This window comes from Ailuropoda melanoleuca, chromosome 1, assembly GCF_002007445.2.
Source record: "Ailuropoda melanoleuca isolate Jingjing chromosome 1, ASM200744v2, whole genome shotgun sequence".
NCBI lineage: Eukaryota > Metazoa > Chordata > Mammalia > Carnivora > Ursidae > Ailuropoda > Ailuropoda melanoleuca.
Window position 1 is genome coordinate 43,888,299 of NC_048218.1, and position 16,830 is coordinate 43,905,128.

Here is a 16,830-nt window from a genome sequence, read left to right on the forward strand (position 1 = left end):
CATTGAAAATCTAGGTGATGGACCACATCTTCTTAATCCAGTCATCTGTTGAAGGGCATCTCAGCTCTTTCCACGATTTAGCTATTGTGGACAATGCTGCTATGAATATTGGGGTGCATGTGGCCCTTCTCTTCACTACGTCTGTATCTTTGGGGTAAATACTCAGTAGTGCAATTGTTGGATCATAGGGTAGCTCAATTTTTAACTTTTTAAGGGACCTCCATGCTGTTTTCCAAAGTGGCTGTACCAACTTGCATTCCCACCAACAGTGTAAGAGGAATCCCCTTTCTCCACATCCTCTCCAACATTTGTTGTTTCTTGCCTTGTCAATTTTTGCCATTTTAACTGGCGTAAGGTGGTATCTAAGTGTGGTTTTGATTTGAATTTCCCTGATGGCTAATGATGTTGAACATTTTTTCATGTGTCTGTTAGCCATTTGTATGTCATCATTGGAAAAGTGTCTGTTCATATCTTCTGCCCATTTTATGATTTGTTTATTTGTTTCTCGTGTATTGAGTTTGAGAAGTTCTTTGTAGATCTTGGATACCAGTCCTTTATCTGTNAGTCTTTTATCTGTAGTGTCATTTGCAAATATTTTCTAAGTTTTTTTGCATGTTTCCTTGGCTGTGCAGAAGCTTTTTATCTTGATGAAGTCCCACAAGTTCATTACTCAGCCATCAGAAAGCATAATTACCCAACATTTGCAGCAACATGGATGGGACTGGAGGAGATTATGCTAAGTGAAATAAGTCAAGCAGAGAAAGACAATTATCATATGGTTTCACTCACTTATGGAACGTAAGAAATAGCAGGAAGATCAGTAAGAGAAAGAAGGGAAGAATGAAGGGGGGGTAAACAGAAGGGGGGATGAACCATGAGAGACTGTGGACTCTGGGAAACAAACTGAGGGCTTCAGAGGGGAGGGGGGTGGGGGATCGGGATAGGCCGGCGATGCGTATCAAGGAGGGCACGTAATGCGTGGTGCACTGGGTGTTATACGCAAACAATGAATCATGGAACACTACGTCAAAAACTAAGGATATATGTATGGTGACAACATAATAAAAAATTATTATAAAAAAAAAGAAATGTAAAATACGGAACAGCCACTTTAGAAAAGTCTGACATTACATATACTACTCCCACAAACTGAGAAACTTTGCTCCTAAGTATATATGCAAGAGAAATAAAAACACGCCTACATTAAAATGCATATGAAGTTCACTGCAGCTATGTTCATAACAATCAAAAACTGGAAAGAGAATGGATAAACAAACTGTAGTATATGCATATGATAAAATATGACAATAAAAAAAAGAAAGAAAATCTAGGTGATGGAAGAAACGGGAACTGGAAAAATTATGAGAAGAAAGATGAGTTTAAATCTGGACATGTTAAGTTTTAGGTATCATGAAAATATTCAAATGGAGCTGTCTTGAAGGCAATTAGAAAGCTTAGAGCTAGAGCCTGGGACAGAAGGGAAGGCTGAGGATCTGAAATCATCTGCAGATTAATTATGGTTACCATTTCTTGAAATCCTAAAATGTGCTGGTGTTTTGCATGTATGATTTAAGCCTCACAACAAACATGAAGATGGACATTTTTATCCCACTGAGACGTAAAAAATGTATTTAAATTGGCAAAGTTTCTCAAGCAGTGAAAGGAAGAGTTGGGATTTTCAGTAGATCTGTCTAAATCCCAAGCAGTTCTGTGAATGTGAAAGTCTTGAATGAACCAGAGGGTCGCACTGCTTGTTTGCCTAGAATGGTGTCTAGCATGTGGAAGAAGTCCATACCTGCCTGCTGTGGAGAAGGAGAGGAGAAGGCCACAATATTCTGAGACTCAGGCCTCTTCCCTTTTCTCCCTGCCGTCACCTTCTTAAGTGTGGAGGGAAGGGGAGCACTGCCTGGGGTGATGGTTGCAAAGTTAGGATAATAAAATCGGTTCTGCTACCGCTAAGTAAGGCCTAGAAGGGGTTTAAGTGTTTGAAGTCTTTCTAGAATTTTTTTAATTTTTAAATTTCTCGTCTCACATGCCCTTACATGCTCCTTTAAGTCCAGGGCAACAAGAAAAGTGCCACTCTGTAACTTATTATAAGTGCTCACGTATAATACCCAGACCTTGGACCTATGGTGTGTGTTCCTGAAATCTCTTGCCATGCTTAGCTCTTAAAATGAACCATCCAAATCAAATTGCATTGCAGGTGGCTAGCAGTTGATTTTAGGAGCCTGAGAATAAGCCACAGAAATCCGAGTTCTTCCTGTTCCCTCAATGGATATGGATTTAAACAAGATAAAGACAGATTTTTCAGGCAGCTAATCTTAAATCACCAACTGATGCTTAGCAGAATCATTGAAAAACCAAAGATCCCACATGAGTGCAGTCTTGTTTGAGACAAAAGATTAAAAACAGAAGCTTTAAAAATTCTTCCACTTTGAGATGCAAGGATGGCTAAAAAGCCCATGTAATGAATGGAGCAATGTCTGTTTTGAAAGGAAACTTCAACTGGAAACTAGGCTCTCCCACTAATGTGGCCCCAGCCCCGGCCCTAATCCCTGCTGGATGGCAGTCACAGGGCAAGCCAGAGCAGCTCCAGCCCCTACACACACTAGAGCCTGACCACACAGGCCAGGCAAAGGCTGCCTCCTTCCTGTGTGCTGTGTCGGCCTCCAGAAACCAAACACCTACCGTTTATTAAGCTCTTACATTTCAGGATCTGTTTAACTGTCACGGTAACCTGTCAAGACAGATACTATTTTTTTTTATTTATTTGACAGAGAAAGACAGCCAGCGAGAGAGGGAACACAAGCAGGGGGAGTGAGAGAGGAAGAAGCAGGCTCCCAGTGGAGAAGCCTGATGTGGGGCTCGATCCCAGAACACCAGGATCACGCCCTGAGCCAAAGGAAGATGCTTAACGACTGTGCCACCCAGGCACCCCAAGACAGATACTATTTTATCCTCATTCTCTATGTCCATTCTCAAGCACTTCCAGGCTTGTGTAGAGATTAATGTCAATCACTCATGCCTCTGTCCTGTGTGATTCTAACTGAAAGAGCAGGAATGCAATGAATTGATAAGCAGAGAGGGGTCAAAGTACTCATTTTATTTATCCAGGCCTAACCACTCCAAAGTACAGGGTCCCTGAAAGTACCAAATTAAAGAAAGTAATTTGGAACTGAAGCCAAAACAAATGAGGTTTCCTATACCTCTTGCCGAATCTGAATCTTAGGACGAGCCACAGGAGTGTATCGGGTCTGCAGGCACACGCTTCATACACATCTCCATTCAGCAGTGGTGTGATGGATTGGGGCCTGTCTAAGAGAGCCAGTTATCAACAGAAGAGAATGCTGGAAAGGACAGGAAAGAAATGGCTTCTAGAAAGCAGGCACTGTACCAGGTCTATTTACTTGACAGAGCACACAGTCACATTCTAACAATCTGCCTAGGAGAGAGGGAATCCTATTTCTTGCTTTTAAACATAGTTTCAAATATAGTTACCCACTGGAATCACTTTGAAAGGTTTAAAAAAATCTTAGTGACCTGGCCACACCCTACACCGAATAAATCAGAAAATCTCTGGGGTACAAATATTTTTTAAAGTTCTCCAGGCAATTCCAATGTGCAGCCTAGGCGGAGAACCACTGCTCTATAGGCTTGGTAACCTCATCCCCTCTTCAGGCAGCCAGTCATAACTAGCATTTTTTGACTGACTACTCTATGTTCAGCAATTTACATAATTGCAACTGTATGAGGCAGGTATGATAATCATAGCATTTCACAGATGGGGAAAGTGGGTCTTGGAAAGGCTAAGTGACAGACCTGGGATTATAAATTTAGTATTCCAGAAGGTCTCCTGAGCTAGATACTTAACCATCACACACTGTGCTGTTTTTTGTGGATGCCGTGATCCTAGCAATACCTCTAATCATAGTATATTCCTTCTTTTTCAGGGAGGAGCAAAAATGACTAGAGAAACTGAAAGAGCTCATTCCAATATTTCCTCATCAAAAAGAACTCAAAACTCCCTCTGTGTAAGTTGAGGAAGAAGAGAAAGGTTTTCCAACAACTAACTGTTGTAGAGATTTGGAGAACATGTTGTAGGAGTAATGATACATCAACAGTTGGAGATGGTTTAAATTGTCGAGCAGCTAAAGTCAAAGAGCGTAACTTTTTAAACAGAATCAGCTGAACAGTTTTCAACAGCCATCCTTGGTATCTTGAGACTGAGAATAAGAAAACTGGATATCACCGTCTATGAAGATAAGCCTTAAGCCTAAGGATTGTGAAGGAAGGGGCCGTGGAAGGTTTTGGGAACATGGGAGTCCACATTGTTCCTGAACATACTGATGACAACACAAGCCGCATAGAGAGCAACAAGAACAGAAGTCTAGAAGACTGAGAAGGGCGGAAAAGCTGAAGGAGAGCTTAGGTCAAGTTCACACCCCGAGACACTGAGTCAGATGAAAAGTGATGCATTACCCAACAACTCAAGTATTTTAAAAGGTGAAGACAAAACAGAAAGAATTATCTTTTTCTCATTTCATATTTTGAAAACACTGCAAAGGTAGAAAGTAATATAAATTGGATCTCACTTTATGCTAAGTTTGCAAAAAGTGTGTAAATGTTAATATGTCAAATAAGATATTAACTTTGCTAATAGATTTTTTAGCACTGAAGAGGAATTAAAGGACTCTAACGGCAATTTCTTCCATAGAGCAAATAGCCTAATTTATTCTTTTTGCAATTTAAAAGTCTCATATAATGAATTCGCAAGGTGCTGGCATGCATCATAATTTGATCCAAGGGAAAATAGTATGTTGGAACACCTGATGAGTAATAGAAAAAGAATTCCTATACACAGATGTGTTTGTTTTATTCCTCTTTTCAAAGTATGAATCATTATTCCCTTAGGAGCAGAGGGCTGAAAGGAGGACGAGACTACACGCGTCTTGGCCAGCACAGAGTTCCATCAAGCTTGTGAAATTACAATTTGCATCTTCAAAGCTGAGCCCATTTATTCGCTAGGAAATCTCGGAGAGTGTTGTAATAGGCAAAATCAGGTTAATTCAATAGGTTGTTTTCATTTCTGGTGAAAGTTCACGACGGTTATTTTTTAAAATGCCCTCGCACTATCTTCTTATAGTCAGTTGAACATGAACGGATCTTTAAGTTTTAAAAGTGCTAGTCTACAATTTGGTGGTCTCTAGAATGGATAAACAAACTAAATTGATCTGGTCTATGGTCGTCTCATTTTTCTCACGGGTGTTACTAAATCAGTCCATCTTTGACTTATCAACTCTGTAACCTCCTCCCCAACACACAGACACAGAAATACTTTAAAGCAGGCAAATGTTAACACATTGCTATTACTACATTATTAAGTTATTGAGACCCTATGACACAGATAGTGGGTGCAGTGTTAACTGAATAAATTTTTCTGGATTATTCTGCCCTTTTTATTGTGTCACCTTTTACTGTTTTTATGGCTCTCTCTAAAAATTTTTGAATCTTTTGCCAAAAAGGATATAAAAGATACTTATTCACATCACTTAATAAGGTTAGGAACCATAAAATTATGATTTTAAAACATGTTTCTTAAAAAATTGCCATAAAACTCATGTTCTGAAAAATCTGAATATTAAGTTTTAACTCTGGCGGCTGCTTTCAAAGATCAGGTGAAAAGAGATTAACGAAACTTTACTTGCCACTGATTTTTGATTATGAGTTTTAAACAAAAATGGTCAAATATCAGTAATTTCATACGGTTCTACCTAATTAGAAACGAGGGAGCTGAAAAACTAATTTTCACATCTAATGAAACACAGTCCTATGCATTCCAACGATAAAAAGTCTTCGCAAGACAAGATGACCTCAGCTATTTTGAAATATGCTTGAAATATCAACCACAACACATATGCAACAGCAGGGCTTGTGGTGCTGGCTTTCCATGCTTCGGGATGCTACCAGTGAGGCTGTAACTCCCAGCCTGATAGTGACTGTGTTTCCACAGTGCATATTAAAGACTGGTGTTGGACTGGCAGTCACAGACAACTTTGGGGTGACAAGAAGCAGGGACGTTGTCCAAAATAAGTATCTTCCCAATACAAAAATGTCATGTTCGTCAATAATTTTAAAACCCCGTGCACAAGTGTTTTGTATGTTTACTTAGCTTTTCTACCTTCCACAGAAGGTGCTGAGGCAACGAAACTTCAAGAGCGAGGAAGAGGTAGAAAAGTGAGTAAGCAGCAACTGCACGGGCAACAGTCATCTGCAGAGTAGTATTGGCTTTAAGTCAGAAGCAGGCTTGATGATTTCTGTACTACAGAACAAAAACATCCACAGCCATTATGTGACTTTTAAAATCTAGCCACATTAAATGAGACACACAGAGATCACAGAACTACTTTGAAAACATGTTTTTAAAATTCTGAAACACAATGGATAAAGAGGCTCTTGTTTGCTAATGGGGGCAAGGGGTTACCATATTATTTGGAAGATGAAACAGAGACCCCAGAAACAAGGCATTTTCCAAAGGACCACAGAGATACTCATTCAGAATCCTGTACTCCTTTACCCTAAAATACTGAGATTTAAATCAACTCAGACACTATACACAATTGAGTTTCTTCTCATTTTTTATTTTTTAAAAAAGACAGATTTAAGATATTGTAAGAAATTACTAAGTTACATTTTTTAAAATCTGTCAAGTGCTACAGTAATGGAATAAATAAATAATATTTTTTAAAGTTCAATGTTTATAGACATATTTATAAAAAAATGACTGAATTAGAAGATGTTAAATAACGTTGATACACACCAGGAAGGGATTTAGGCAAGGAAAGGCACGTGATTTCACCACAAGAAATAAAGACCATAGTTGGAAGTTAATGACCAGCCAAAGCTTTAGGTCTTGTGGTAGTTTTCCTAGTTCCAGAGGGTCATTATGGTGGAAACTTCTTCATGGTACTGAGCTGGATTAAATAGATAGCAGTTGGAAAATTTTAATCTGTGACCCCAAAGTAGTGTTAGAAAGAAAGCACTCTTAATAAGCCTGATGTGTGAAGAGGCAAGGAGCAAAAATCCAAAATGGTTTGGTTGTACTGAAAATCCTATTGACATATTAAGGAGAGTTAAAAAAAAAAAAATACAAAAAAAGGTAAAGTAAAATAAGGTTAATCCTCTTGTCTGGCTGAACTGGAATTCTTGCAGTTACAAAGTTAAAGTTTCAAGTAAACACTGTATTTTTCACTTCCTTTCTTGTAGACAGACACAGTATAGATAAATAGCTGCCATACTGCACCTTGAATAAAGCTATATGCCAATATTTGGGGAAAAGGATCTTAGATAATCTCCTTATTTTATATAGCTTAAGTCTTTGAAAATAGCACTAATGCTCTGGCGGACTGGCTATCTACAATTGCAAAGTGACTGTAAGTTCTGACCACGATGAGATGTTTCTCAGAGACATTAAAAGGTTTCTAGTTCAATCGACAGTTATTTACTGAAAAGTCTAACAGACATCAGAGGATTTGTTTGGGTCAATTTCCAACTATCAGTTTTCTTTCACAAATTTGTGCCAAGTGTCTACCCATTTCTTGCTGTCTGGACTCTAAACCTAGATTAGTTTTTAAAAGATGGAATCATTCAGAATAATCCATATAAATTTTAGTGGTATTAAGAAACAACTATCTGTATGAATAAATAGAATGGATTTTCAGGATAAAAGTTATATCCACAAAAAAAAAAAAAAAAAAAAATAAAATAAATAAAAAACAATGGGGGGGGGAGACAAGGGTAAATAGTAATATTGAAAAATAAAAATGGCAATTGCAAAGCAGGCAGCTTCCCACTCATGCCACACGATATGCCTTCATTAAGGTGTACTCTTTCCGGTTGGTATGAGCAGCCCAGATGAAGAGAGCAGAAGCCATGAACTGTAAGGGAGCTGAGACGCAAGCCAGGCAGAAGGACCATCCAAATTCACCAGACACATTCTCAGGCAGCTCTAGCTTCTGGTGGAGTAGCTCAATTCCAGCAACGTAACAACTCACTGAGCCCAGCGTACACAGACCTTGGAGGAAAAAAAAACATAACTAGANAACTAGGTAAGAGCACAGTAAGAGCTTTTGAGGCAACAGACAGGGCAACAATGTGTGAACGTTTAAGAATTATGACTCTTTGTGGAAACCAGGAAGAAAACAAAAGGTAAGTGTGATGACAAGACTCACCTGCAAGGAGATGGAGAATGCCTGTGGCAATGGTGGGATACAAACTCCGGCAAATGCAAGCACAAAGTCCAATCACAGCCCCAAAGCACATCAAACCTAGACTAACAAAAGGTAAAAGGAACTGGCAACGCCAAAGATCTGATTTTGAAAAAGAGAAAAAAAGATATGTTACCATGATTTCAGACAGTTTTCTCACAATGGCAACTTCTTTCATGTACTAATTAGTTCTTTTCTCAAGAAGTGAGAAAGGACGGGCCCCTGGATGGCGCAGTCGGCCGAGCATCCCACTCGCGGTTTCTGCTCAGGTGGTGATCTCAAGGTCCTGAGACCAAGCCTGGTGCTGGGCTCCTCGCTCCGCAGGGAGTCTGCTTAACATTCTCTCTCTTTNCTTTCCCCCTCTACCCCTCCGCTGCTCATGCTCGCTTTCTCCCTTTCTCTCCCTAAAATACATTTTTAAATCTTTTTTTAAAAAGTGAGAAAGGAATACTTCAATATTGAGTTTCTTTTCTAAAGCACTTTGTTCAAAAGGAGGACACCTCATAAAAGTAAAAGGACACTAACAGTTAACCATTACTGAGGGCTCACTGTGTGTCAGGTGCTGTTCTACACATGCTTTGTGTATTAATCCTTCCAAAATCCCTATGAAGGATGTACTATTATTATCTCCATTTCATAAATGAGGGAACTGAGGCAAGAGGTATAAATAACTTGTACAAGGTAACACAGTAAGTGGCAGAGCCAGCATTTGAAGCAAAACCTTCTAGCTCCACATACAAATGAATCTACATCCTTATAGGATCTCAAGGCAGCCATAAGAAGTAGATGAATGGTGATTGTAAAAGACCTGTTGGAAGAATATACATAAAGCACAAAGCAGAGGATCTCTGCACTCAATAAATGGCAGTTGTAATTATCATAAATTCCCTCAACAACATGGGAAGAAAGCTGATGACTTTACAAAGCATCCCCTTCCATTTTTACATTATTTTAATTATTAGTAATGTATTAATATCAACTCTAAACCAAATTCTACCCTCTAGTGCTAGTTTTACTTTTTGGAACTAGATAAAAGTCTTTTCTTCAACTTCCCCTCAAACTCCATTAGTAATAAACTTCTTCCTATATATTTGCAATACAAAACTGAATACCTTGAATAACACGGGTTTAACTGGCAGGCTGACTTACATGCAGATTTTTAATAGAACAGTACTGTAAATGTATTTTCTCTTCCTTATGATTTTATTAGTAAGATTTCTTTTCTCTGACTTACTTTATGTAAGAATACCGCATATAATACATATAACATACAAAATATGTCTCAATTGACTGTTTTATGTTATTGGTAAGGCTTCTGATCAACTGTAGGCTGTTAGTAGTTATGCTCTGGAGGAGTCAAAAGTTACACATGGATTTTCGACTGCACGAACGGGCCAGTGCCCCTAACCCCTACATTATTCAAGGGTCAACTCTACTTGCCATTTATTCAATGCTTCCTCTCATGACATGGTCATTCTTATGGGCAAGCTCCAGTAAGTCTCTATGGCCTGAATATGAGGTCCAAATCTGAAGACAGTATTTCCTAGGTAGTCTGACCATCAACGAACAGAATGCTCCTAATAAATACTTTCATTTGTTTTTGGTATCTATACTTTTGTTACTACCTCCTAAGACGGGATTAACATTTTGGGTAGCCCTGACCCTTGACTCACATAGAGCTTATAGTCAACTTTTTTCACATATCCCTATCTGAACTCAGGTAACTGAAATGCTTATCTCAATATAGGAATTTATTATTTATTCTATTAAATTTACTCTTTAAAAGGGCCCACTAATAACATCTTTTGGGGAGATCTGGATTCTGTCATCCAATGTATTCATTGCTTCTCTCAACTTCATATTTGCCATTTGGTAAGTACATATCTAACTTTAAAATATGTTATCAACAGAACAGAGTTCACTGAGATACCATTAGAGATCTTACTTCAAGTTGATGTATTGTACTGACTCATCTTGTTCTAACAACAGAGATCAATGAATGGCAAATTTATTTCCTTCTTCCTCCAACTGTACTGCTGAGATCAATGTACTCACAGGTCCGAAGTAGATCAATCCCACTATTGTGGTTTCCGGGATCAACAAATTTCTCCATGAACTGATCATTTAGCGTGAAACTCATGCATTTTGTGACCACATCAAACGACTCTGGAACATGAATAACAATGACTGCTTGTTGTTTTAATCATAAACATTTAACAAAAATCTCTTTCAGTAATTATTCTCTGAAATAGAAAGTGATATAGAAAGATGTTTCCAGAGGACAGCAACCTCTTTAGCCTTGAGTGACACATAGGATTCACTGATGCCCAATGGATGCCAGTGGTTCTAAGCAGTAGGCTTACGACATGGGCACAAGGAAGGAATAAAAAAAGTAGGAGCAATAAAAATGAATGAGAATAGATATGCAAGAAGACTAGGAAGGAGGAGAAGACAAAGACTTAAATAAATAGGAACTTTGATGTTCTCTCTCCAACCTACTCCCCCAGCCATGTTCCCCATCTCAGGTAATGACAATTCCATCCTTCTAGTTCCTCAGACCAGAAACTTTAGTCATTGTTGCCCCACATGCATCCCACCAGGAAATCCTAGTGAGTCTACCTTCAAAACCTATCTAGACTCCAACCACTCAGTCTACCTTCAAAACCTATCTAGACTCCAACCACTCACTGCTCAGTGCTACCACCATGGTCTCAGTCACAATCCTCTCACAAGAATTAGTGCAACAGCCTCTTGGCTTCCACCTTTGTCTACTGCCTATTTTCAATACATGTCTAGGTGACCAGATCATTTCTCCTTTGCTCAAAGCTCCACAATGCTCCATCACATTCAGAGTAAAAACCCAAAGCCCCTATCAAGCCTACAGAATCCTGCAAAGCTTGCCCTATTCCCAGAGGGATTTCTGACGGCATTCTCAACTCTCCCTCCCCCTCCATTCCAGCCCAGTGGCTTCCTTGCTGGTCCTTGAATATTTCAGGCATGCTCCCACCATAAGGCCTTGCAGTTGTGGTTCTTTCCAACTTGAAAGATTCCCCCTGCAGCCTTCCATATAGCCAACTCCTAATCAAGTCTTTACTCAAGTGACATCTTGTTGAAGCCTATCCTTCCTATATTACTGAACATCATAACTATGCCCATCAATATCCCTTTCCCTACATATTCCAAATCCCTTTATTTCGCTGCATTTTCTCATAGCATGCGTCATCTTCTAACATACTATATAATTAACTATTGTTTATGCCATTATACTTTTTTATTCAGTTTACTGCCGCACCCCTTATTAGAACATTAGCTCTCCAGGACTAAAGATATTTGTATTTTTCCCTGATGTGCTACATGGAATATGGAGGCATGTAATATGTATTTGTTGAATGAAGGATAAATGATTGGTAAGATTCAAACATCAAGTGTTCCTATGCTGTCATAAGTAGAACTGAACACTTTACAATTAATTTCAACCAATCCCCCCAGACCCCACCTACTTTTTACAAGCCCCCCCCACCTACTTTCTTTCTCCCATTATATAATCACAACAATTGTCCTTTTGATGTATGGTAATTGTCATGCTGTGATCTGAATATAGTGCTTCCCACTAAGTGATCAATAGAAGTAGTCATAAATAGAAACAAATTGTAAAGTTTTTCCTTAGAGCTCTAAAGTTTCCATTTTAATAACCAGAAATTAAAATTTTTAATGTTAATGCTTGCAAAATAAATCAGACAATTTCTTTTATTTTTTTTATTTCTGTAATGCATATTTTTAACCTACAAACTCTAGATAAAGATTGTTATAAAACAAACTAAAACATGCACAATTTGAATGCAGAGTTGGTCAAATTATATCCTCTAAGATTTACAGGGCAAATAATAATAACTACCAAAACACAGCTAACACAGAAAAATACTATCAATTCATATTTGTTGATTTGATTTGGATACTAACTCTTTTACCAGTTACCAAATATTTNCTTTCATTTGTTTTTGGTATCTATACTTTTGTTACTACCTCCTAAGACGGGATTAACATTTTGGGTAGCCCTGACCCTTGACTCACATAGAGCTTATAGTCAACTTTTTTCACATATCCCTATCTGAACTCAGGTAACTGAAATGCTTATCTCAATATAGGAATTTATTATTTATTCTATTAAATTTACTCTTTAAAAGGGCCCACTAATAACATCTTTTGGGGAGATCTGGATTCTGTCATCCAATGTATTCATTGCATCTCTCAACTTCATATTTGCCATTTGGTAAGTACATATCTAACTTTAAAATATGTTATCAACAGAACAGAGTTCACTGAGATACCATTAGAGATCTTACTTCAAGTTGATGTATTGTACTGACTCATCTTGTTCTAACAACAGAGATCAATGAATGGCAAATTTATTTCCTTCTTCCTCCAACTGTACTGCTGAGATCAATGTACTCACAGGTCCGAAGTAGATCAATCCCACTATTGTGGTTTCCGGGATCAACAAATTTCTCCATGAACTGATCATTTAGCGTGAAACTCATGCATTTTGTGACCACATCAAACGACTCTGGAACATGAATAACAATGACTGCTTGTTGTTTTAATCATAAACATTTAACAAAAATCTCTTTCAGTAATTATTCTCTGAAATAGAAAGTGATATAGAAAGATGTTTCCAGAGGACAGCAACCTCTTTAGCCTTGAGTGACACATAGGATTCACTGATGCCCAATGGATGCCAGTGGTTCTAAGCAGTAGGCTTACGACATGGGCACAAGGAAGGAATAAAAAAAGTAGGAGCAATAAAAATGAATGAGAATAGATATGCAAGAAGACTAGGAAGGAGGAGAAGACAAAGACTTAAATAAATAGGAACTTTGATGTTCTCTCTCCAACCTACTCCCCCAGCCATGTTCCCCATCTCAGGTAATGACAATTCCATCCTTCTAGTTCCTCAGACCAGAAACTTTAGTCATTGTTGCCCCACATGCATCCCACCAGGAAATCCTAGTGAGTCTACCTTCAAAACCTATCTAGACTCCAACCACTCAGTCTACCTTCAAAACCTATCTAGACTCCAACCACTCACTGCTCAGTGCTACCACCATGGTCTCAGTCACAATCCTCTCACAAGAATTAGTGCAACAGCCTCTTGGCTTCCACCTTTGTCTACTGCCTATTTTCAATACATGTCTAGGTGACCAGATCATTTCTCCTTTGCTCAAAGCTCCACAATGCTCCATCACATTCAGAGTAAAAACCCAAAGCCCCTATCAAGCCTACAGAATCCTGCAAAGCTTGCCCTATTCCCAGAGGGATTTCTGACGGCATTCTCAACTCTCCCTCCCCCTCCATTCCAGCCCAGTGGCTTCCTTGCTGGTCCTTGAATATTTCAGGCATGCTCCCACCATAAGGCCTTGCAGTTGTGGTTCTTTCCAACTTGAAAGATTCCCCCTGCAGCCTTCCATATAGCCAACTCCTAATCAAGTCTTTACTCAAGTGACATCTTGTTGAAGCCTATCCTTCCTATATTACTGAACATCATAACTATGCCCATCAATATCCCTTTCCCTACATATTCCAAATCCCTTTATTTCGCTGCATTTTCTCATAGCATGCGTCATCTTCTAACATACTATATAATTAACTATTGTTTATGCCATTATACTTTTTTATTCAGTTTACTGCCGCACCCCTTATTAGAACATTAGCTCTCCAGGACTAAAGATATTTGTATTTTTCCCTGATGTGCTACATGGAATATGGAGGCATGTAATATGTATTTGTTGAATGAAGGATAAATGATTGGTAAGATTCAAACATCAAGTGTTCCTATGCTGTCATAAGTAGAACTGAACACTTTACAATTAATTTCAACCAATCCCCCCAGACCCCACCTACTTTTTACAAGCCCCCCCCACCTACTTTCTTTCTCCCATTATATAATCACAACAATTGTCCTTTTGATGTATGGTAATTGTCATGCTGTGATCTGAATATAGTGCTTCCCACTAAGTGATCAATAGAAGTAGTCATAAATAGAAACAAATTGTAAAGTTTTTCCTTAGAGCTCTAAAGTTTCCATTTTAATAACCAGAAATTAAAATTTTTAATGTTAATGCTTGCAAAATAAATCAGACAATTTCTTTTATTTTTTTTATTTCTGTAATGCATATTTTTAACCTACAAACTCTAGATAAAGATTGTTATAAAACAAACTAAAACATGCACAATTTGAATGCAGAGTTGGTCAAATTATATCCTCTAAGATTTACAGGGCAAATAATAATAACTACCAAAACACAGCTAACACAGAAAAATACTATCAATTCATATTTGTTGATTTGATTTGGATACTAACTCTTTTACCAGTTACCAAATATTTAGTCTTCCTATGTATCTTTCCAATTATTTCCTCATGACATATGTGAGATTAAAAAAAAGAATTTTACTAAGTAAGTACAAAAATTTAAAATGGCTTTCCCAAGATGAGGACAGTTACTTATCCAACCAATATTAATGAGTATCATGGTAATTCATAGAAGTTGGGCAGAGAAGGTGGTAGGGAGAGAACAGATATGTAGATTTATTTCTTTGGAGAGAAAAAAACCCACAAACCTGCTTATACATAATTGGGTCATCATCACATCACTTTGTTTATTACTGAGTAAGTAAAGTAGACAGAATAAAATAAGAGAAATACCTGTCCTTTCTGGTGGGCTATACCAGTATGTATTTTGAGGTATAGTGATACACCGTCTCCACAATCCCATTGTGCCATTAAATCGGAAAAGTGCATCATTATAAGTCTTTTCATCTGCCTCATCACTAACGAAGTCGGTCCAGATGCTTTTGTTCAAATCACTGGAATTTTCTTGAACTGGACTTCGATATTCATACCAGAAGTCTGTGCCAATTGAGGCTGCCATGTAGATGGTGGAAATGAGGCTAAGCACACAAGCAATTACAAATGCTGTAGCAAAACGGTTATCCATTCTGGCATTCAGACTGCTCTGTTTAAAAGTTGGAGAAAGAAGAAAGTTAGACTTCAAGGACATACAGAGATTATTTTGAAAGGAATTATCTCAAAATCACCCTTTATCCTGTTTCCCACCCCTTGACCCTTAAAGTAACGTATAATCATTAAAGAATAAAAATAAAGGCAAACATGTTCTTAATTAAGTTCAAAATAAAACTCATTATCATGAAAGTACTTATTGAATGCTCACATACCCAGGATGCTACGGAGACAGAGGTCTTGTTCTCTAGTCTATCACCTGCACACTAAAACAGACAACACTGAAATGGACATACACATTACAGATACAAACAATAGACATGCTCAGAGTCAGCAGTGTACCATACATAAATTTTTAATTACAGACTGAATTTTTATTCAAGCTGCAGAGCATTAAGGGTTCTGGGTTTGAGAGTGAAAGGGGCGTAGGAAAAGCAAGCTGAGAAAATTGGCTCCTCCCAGATTCCTCTCAGGAGGAAAATCTTCTAAAAACAAGGTTAAGAGTCAGGAGCTATTTGGAAGGCATAGTTGAGATGTTTGTTAACCCACACAGAAAGGTTGTTCAGGTGCGCAGAAGAGCAATGAGAACAGTAACATATAATAATGCTAGATAGCAATCGGCTCCTAATCTATGGAAGCTAAGGAAAACTCCCCTACGCTGCCAAATTCTCCACTCCTATCTACTCTCCCCATTCCTTACACTTTTGAAGCTTCTCATCTGCAAACTAAATGATTCCTCCTCAGCCGGAAAGAAAACTGAATTAGGCAAAATAGGAACACTCCCAAGGCGTGGACAGGGCTCCACGGCAGTAGTAAATGGCCGCAGTAAAATGACTCAAGGCGGATCAAGCTGAGTCAAATACTGCAAGTATACACCGTGACCGCACCAAACACCTTACAAAGGCGCACGAAAACAGGCTCTCGCAAACTGGGGTTGCTGAGTTTGGAAGACAGGAAGTGTGACACAGAAGAGATCAGGGCAATTACAGTGATTAACAATAACTCCAGAAGTTGGTTTTGTATTCTTATTCTTTCTAAGCCTCTTTCAATCTGGTGCTCTCAAACGACCTTAAAAGGTCCCAGCACCGTCAGTGGCTGTTGCCAGGCCGGACAACTGGCGCTGTCACCTCGCAGGGCGCACGACCGAGCCGGGGGAGGTCGAGGCAAGCCGGGGCCAGGGCCCAGCAGTCCTGCGCCACCCCAGGCCAGGGGCCCCAGGTACTCGACCAGGCCCCTCCCCAGACCACTCGGCCGAAGGAAAAACCCCACCGCAGCGCTGCGGCTCGGAACCCGCCCGGCCCCGGCCCCTCCCGGGGAGCGGCCCCTCTTCAAACTGCTGGAAACGTCCAACGGCTACGCGACCCCCGCCGAGCGACGCCGACCCCGCTCACTCACCGCCCATCCTCCTGCTCCGCCAGCTTCACCCTCAAGCTCGGACCACAGCACCCTACTCTCCCCGCGCCTTCTCTGACGCACTTCCCTGCAGATCCCGCCCCCTCCATAACTCCCGCGCCTCCGCCTCCGCCTCCACCAGAGGCCCGGCCTAGGCCC

At 39.3% G+C, this 16,830-nt stretch overlaps 1 protein-coding gene across 3 annotated transcripts; it reads right to left on the reverse strand.

The window, feature by feature from the left end:
• Nucleotides 1-6,617: 6,617 nt before the first annotated feature.
• On the reverse strand, nt 6,618-16,830 carry CLDND1 (claudin domain containing 1). Of its 3 annotated transcripts, none has more exons than XM_019806247.2 (6): nt 16,675-16,746; nt 15,495-15,545; nt 14,965-15,274; nt 12,718-12,828; nt 8,229-8,366; nt 6,618-8,071 (listed from the first exon to the last, which is right to left on the reverse strand). In XM_019806247.2, exons 3-6 carry the CDS (start codon nt 15,254-15,256, stop codon nt 7,851-7,853), a joined length of 762 nt encoding a protein of 253 aa, XP_019661806.2. In that variant the 5' UTR covers nt 15,257-15,274; nt 15,495-15,545; nt 16,675-16,746; the 3' UTR covers nt 6,618-7,850. The 3 variants fall into 3 exon arrangements, with proteins under 3 accessions (XP_019661806.2, XP_019661804.2, XP_011231000.2); XM_019806245.2 differs by having other exon boundaries at nt 15,495-15,560; nt 16,675-16,745; XM_011232698.3 differs by lacking the exon at nt 15,495-15,545 and having other exon boundaries at nt 16,675-16,830.

Excerpts from the sequence above, each read along its gene's own strand:
- CLDND1 (XM_011232698.3), bottom strand. The coding sequence starts at position 15,256 with ATGGATAACCGTTTTGCTACAGCATTTGTAATTGCTTGTGTGCTTAGC. Across the intron at positions 12,829-14,964 it reads TAGCCCACCAGAAAGGACAG|AGTCGTTTGATGTGGTCACA; the intron begins GTATTTCTCTTA and ends TTCATGTTCCAG. Across the intron at positions 8,072-8,228 it reads CATTCTCCATCTCCTTGCAG|GTCTGTGTACGCTGGGCTCA; the intron begins GTGAGTCTTGTC and ends TTTTCCTCCAAG.